At 53.5% G+C, this 5285-nt stretch overlaps 1 protein-coding gene across 1 annotated transcript; it reads left to right on the forward strand.

Annotated features, from left to right (window-relative positions):
• Nucleotides 1-3367: 3367 nt before the first annotated feature.
• LOC134164745 (uncharacterized) lies at nt 3368-5261 on the forward strand (the record flags this gene model as incomplete). Its single annotated transcript, XM_062620839.1, has 5 exons — nt 3368-4100; nt 4230-4366; nt 4494-4585; nt 4737-4851; nt 5019-5261. Coding segments are annotated over exons 1-5 (1317 nt in total), but the record flags the coding sequence as incomplete, so codon positions are not given.
• Nucleotides 5262-5285: the final 24 nt, after the last annotated feature.

Below are 5285 nucleotides of genomic sequence, written 5' to 3' on the forward strand. Positions count from 1 at the left end.
CAGCCAATAGCGCTCTATAAGGATCGTTATAACGGAGAGGATTCCAGGTACAATTTACACAAGCACCCCATGACTGGAATTGACCTTGGGACACCCAAACCTTTTGATGACAATTACCACACTTAATTTTAACCCAAGCCTTGTGATCTTGCAAACACGCTAAACAATAATGAGTAGGAGATAAAACTTGGTCAAGTATTCTATTAAGTTCCCAAAGCAGATGGAGTCCTGCCTCTTCCTGTGTCGAATAGGATAGGCGGACTCCAAAACGTCTCTCAAGCGGTTCCAACAACGGGCGCAGGGTTAACTGCAGGCGATGACGACGGCGAAGTTCTGGGCTGTTCATTCGGTTGAGTAGCTCGAGTCCATCGGGCAGGAATCCACTTAGGTCCTGTTGGGGCAGAAACACAAACATAGCCCCTCCCCCAATACAGTACTTGGGCTGGGGGTTGCCATAAACCTGTCGTTGGATCTTTATATTGGACATAAATAGGTGGCACAGGGGTCGGTTCCTTTTGGAAATGCTTAATTACTGGAGGCAATTTTTCTTCTCCAAAAATACAGAGATGATTTAACACAAATAAAGCTCGTAATAACTTTTCCGAGGGAGTTACAAGATCAGAGTATTTGGTAACATATGTTTTGAGGGTGTTGTTTGCCCTCTCTACTACTGCTTGGCCGGTTGGGTTATGGGGGATACCCTTAGTATGTTTGATGCCCCAAAACAGCATATATTTTTGTATGCGTTCACTGATATATGCTGGGCCATTGTCAGTCTTAATTTCTTTGGGAACTCCCATTATTGCTATACAGCTATTCAAATGTTTTTCGACATGTATTGCCTTTTCGCCTGTTTGAGCAGTTGCCCAAATGTAATGACTATAGGTATCAATAGTAACATGAACATATTTTAGCCTTCCAAAATGGGGTATATGGGTAATATCCATTTGCCATATTTGATTTGAATCTAATCCCTTGGGGTTAACTCCCATACTTAATCCTACTCCTCCTTGAGGATAGCTACAGACGGAACACGTCTTAATGATAGCACGAGCTTCATGTATGGGAATATTAAATTCCTGAGCCAATCCTTTAGCATTTTGGTGGAAAATATTATGACTTTCCCTAGCAGCAATGCTGCGGGGAATTATGGTAGGCTGTTGTATAGCTACCAGTTTATCAGCTCTTGCATTTCCTTCTCCTAATCCCATATCCCACTTATGACTTCTAATGTGAAGTATGGAATAAGGATAAGTTCTGGCACGTATCACCCTTTTAAGGGATAAAAAGAGTTCCCCAAGCCTAGGATTTGTAACATCCTTAATTGTAGCATCCTCAATACGAGAGGCTACTGTCACAACATATAAAGAGTCAGAGATAACATTAAGAGGCTGCTGGAACGTATGAAGGGCCCAAATAACAGCCAAGAGTTCGAGGGTTTGAAGATTGTCCTCAGGTGTGGCGTCGAGAACATGATGATGCCAAGTATTTCCTTGCTTCCATGTAGCTGCTGCTCTTCGGGATCTTTTTCCTGCGTCAGTAAAAACTGTAATAGCTTTTAAAATAGGTGATTCGCTTCTAAGGGGTTTAACAATCCATCGCCAGTGACCAAGCCATGCCAGAGTGCTAGGTTTAATTTTTGATGTAAGCACCTTACAAGGAGCATTCAGCAAAGCAAGAGCTAAGTCATTATCATTGAGGAGAAACCAGTCTAAATCAGAATGTTCCATGGGCAAGTAAATGGTTTCAGGTTCTTTCCCACTAATTTCAATAGTTCGTAGCCTGCCTTTACGTATCAGGGCCGCTAGTCGTTCCAATTTCTTTGTGATTGATTTTCGCTGCTGCAGTTGTGGGGTTAACCATTCTATAACTAAGGTTTCCTGGGTTTCTTACCGCCTCTCACCGGGAGGAGTGGACCCCGCACCGCCGCGCACCCCGCGCCTGCCGGAGCACAGAAAGGCGAGGGGCGGGCGAGTATCAGAGCCTTCTGCCCGCGGGCAGGCAATGGGGGGAGCCCGCCGGAGCCTGCTGCTGCCGCCGCCGGGCGAGTGAGTGAGGTCGCGGCATCAGGGAGGTGGAGGTGGCGCGCCCGTGCTCCGCAGCTCCTTATCCCACCGCTGCTACCGGGTGCAGCCCCTCGGTCGGCGGGGAGCCCCCGCCGCAGCCTCCGTTCGGCTCCCGCGGGAGCGCCGTTTTCCTCCCCGCCGTCCAGCCCCCGGTTCGCCTCGTGACGGACGGGATGTGGAGCATTCAGGTTGTGGGGCAGGCTCACAGCACCGTGATTTTCCGCTTGTTTTTTAATGTTTTTCCACATATCATGCGGGTCAGGGGGGTAGAGGTGGGGTTCTCTGTCAGGGTCGATTATTCCGGGATCAAAAGGGTTATCTTTGCCTGGCTCGTTTGCTGTTGCAGCCCGCCGGCAGATATCTTCCCGCAGATCGATACGCGCGGGCGGGTTAGGGGCAGAAGGATCATAGTTACGATTCTGATCTTGTGCCAAACGGGCACTTTCAGCCGCACGTTTCTCTGCCTGTACCATCAGGAGTTCGTTATGTATCAAACGCCACAATTTGGATAACTTTTTAGCAGTTTTATCATCATCTAATGTAAGATCCCATAATTTATCGCCGTGGCGACGCCATTCCGATAACTGGTGAACAGAGTGGGGGTCACTAAAAATACCGAGAGACCGGGCATGAGAAAGAAGGGCAGGGAGGTCCTTATCAAAGTCTAAGCCTTTTAGCCCCCGACGACGGAGGAAGGCAGTAAAAAGATCATACGCCGCTTGCCTGTCCATATTTACCGGATCCGTTGCACCCTCCAGGCGTCGGCAGCGCGTAGCAGCAGAGCCAGCCGATGCTGCACTCCGGGCCAAAGCAGAGATCACGCAGTCCACCGATGTGCCACTGCTGTCCTGCAGAAGCCGTCTTTATGTCGAGACCTGCACCCTCCGCAACTCTTGAAAGGGACGGCCCCTTCCTTGGTCCCTGTTCGGGCGCCAAATGTCGGAGTCGCGGGAGACAAGCCTCATGCTATCATGGTCAGCAAGTCTCGTTTATTTAGCAAAATACAGCCATTTTTATAGTCTCAGTGTTAGATACAATTTCTGCTAGGGTACAATAAAATCATTGGTTAGTTTGTGCTAACACAGGGGTTTCTAAATAACCGCGACCGCTTCTTGTTTCAATATGTTTCACTCTTGCTCAAGCGTTACCGTTGCGCTATCTCAGCAAGCATACATCCTGTCCTTGAGCAACCATTGACCACACAGTTGCTGCTGTGTTCTTCGGCCTAGATCTTGACTAGTTGCACAGTTTCGTGGCCTTTGTCCTGCAGCCATTCTGCTGTCAGGCTCTCTACAGTGACCAACATGGTGCACTGGGATGTGCTGGAGGATTGCCTGGTGGGCAGCAAAGGAGACCAAGGAAGAGATGGAGGAAGACCCAGAGGAGAACAAGAAGGAGACCAGTCTGCCACCACCAAGCCTCCCACTTCAGATATGGACAGCCCACATGGGGCAAGCTCAGTGCTGGGATCTAGAGACAGCTCGGTGGAGCTGAAGGATCCAGGGACAGCTCTAACGGCCCCTAAGCAGCAGGCAAGCGTTCCCTCAGATCAGAGGAGGAACGCTAGCACCACAGCGATGATGCAGACAGTGTGTCAGGACGCACAGACCAGCAGCTTGGGGACGCAGCCAACCCAGCCAGAGTCCACGGGCACCCAGACCACCACCCTGGGGATGCAGCCAGAGCCCACCGTCCCTCAGACCACCACCTCAGGGGAGCGGCTCGGCACACAGCTTCACGAGGCAGGCCCCCTGGCAGCAGGGACTCTCTTGCCGACAGCCCAGGGATTCGAGATCCCGCTCGACACTGATCCCAGGGCCACGTCCCACTTGCAAGAGCTGGCCTTGCCCTCGCGCTCCAGCAGTGCCTACCACAACGCCTACAATTGCTACGTGGAGACGGTGGAGGCTCTCAAGCAGATTGGGGAGCTCAGACACCTCTGTGCTCCCCTGAAGGAGCAGGTGGCCCAGCTAGAAGCCACCAAATTGGACGCGACTGAACTGGAGAAGCTGCGCCTGCTCCTCCAGGAGAGAGGTGGGAGCTCTGGGAGGCTTGTGGGGGGTGCTGGAAATGCTGCGTCTGGAGCTCGTTGTGCTCAGAGCCTGGCCCGTAGAGTGAGACCCCTTCACTGACAGTGTGTCCCCTTGTACCACGTTCTTCTAGGCCAGGAGAGCGTTGCCAACACGCTGGGTGACCTCCAGGCCCCGGTGCCATCCCTGCAGGGCCTGGCCAGTGACCTGCAGGGCTTGTCCAGGGACCTGCAGGGCGTGGCCAGGGACCTGCAGGGCGAGAAGGGAAAGGTAAGGAGTCCCCGAGGGAGATGCAGGGATGCTGGGAGAGTTGGGCACGGAGGAGGCAGCTGGAGAGCCCCTGTGCTGGGATGGCACAGGGGCCATGCCCTGACTCTGCCCCCACTGCCGTTCCCAGATCAGGAAGCTGGAGAGTGCCCTTGGCAAACTGGAGGCAGCCAGAGCCAGCTGGCAAATGGACCTCAGCAACCAACGCAGCCTGCCATTGGGGTAAAAGGACAGGAGAGGGTTTCGTACCCTGTGGGGCTGCAAGGGAGCCCAGGAGGGCTGGGAGCATCCCATGATGGGGGGTGACGGATGCCCCCTGAGCAATGAAGCTTCTGAAGACTAAGCCTACCTCTGTCCCTGTCTCGCTGGCCAGGTCCACACCGCAGGAGGTAAAGTGGGACAGGAAGGATCTGGCAGAGAAGCAGCAAATAAGCAAGGCTGCACTGGATCAGTTGGTGGCCCAGACGGGCGAGGAGGAGCGGGAGCAGGTGAGGTGTGGGGGGAGCTCTCACCACCCGCTGGTTCGGTGAGGTGGTCCTGGTGGGGTTCCCAGGCACATCCCCTGGCTTGCTGGGGCCATGGAGCCCCCACGACTCCTGGGATTGTTGGTTGCATGTGTCCCATCTCAGAGGTGATTCCTCTTCCCCTTCTGCAGCTGGAAGAGCTGAGCGTGATGGAGAGCACGGGGCAGGAGGAGGCCGCATGCCCCACCTGCAGCAGCAACGTCAGCACGCGTTTGGGGAAGCTTCTGCAGCGCTATGAGAAGCTGCAGGGGTTGGTGGACTCCCTTATGTCAAGCAAGAAGAGGGGCAAGGTGGTGAGGGAGCTGCCAGGGAAGAGCCAGGGAGATGGCAGCATGGGGGACTTTGGGAGGGGGCTGCCAGAACCATGCCCGGCTGTTTGTGCTTCGGTGTTATGTGGG

Source organism: Pezoporus occidentalis, unplaced genomic scaffold (genome assembly GCF_034315485.1).
Source record: "Pezoporus occidentalis ecotype Australia unplaced genomic scaffold, CSIRO_AGI_Poc_V1 ctg2233, whole genome shotgun sequence".
Classification (NCBI taxonomy): Eukaryota; Metazoa; Chordata; class Aves; order Psittaciformes; family Psittacidae; genus Pezoporus; species Pezoporus occidentalis.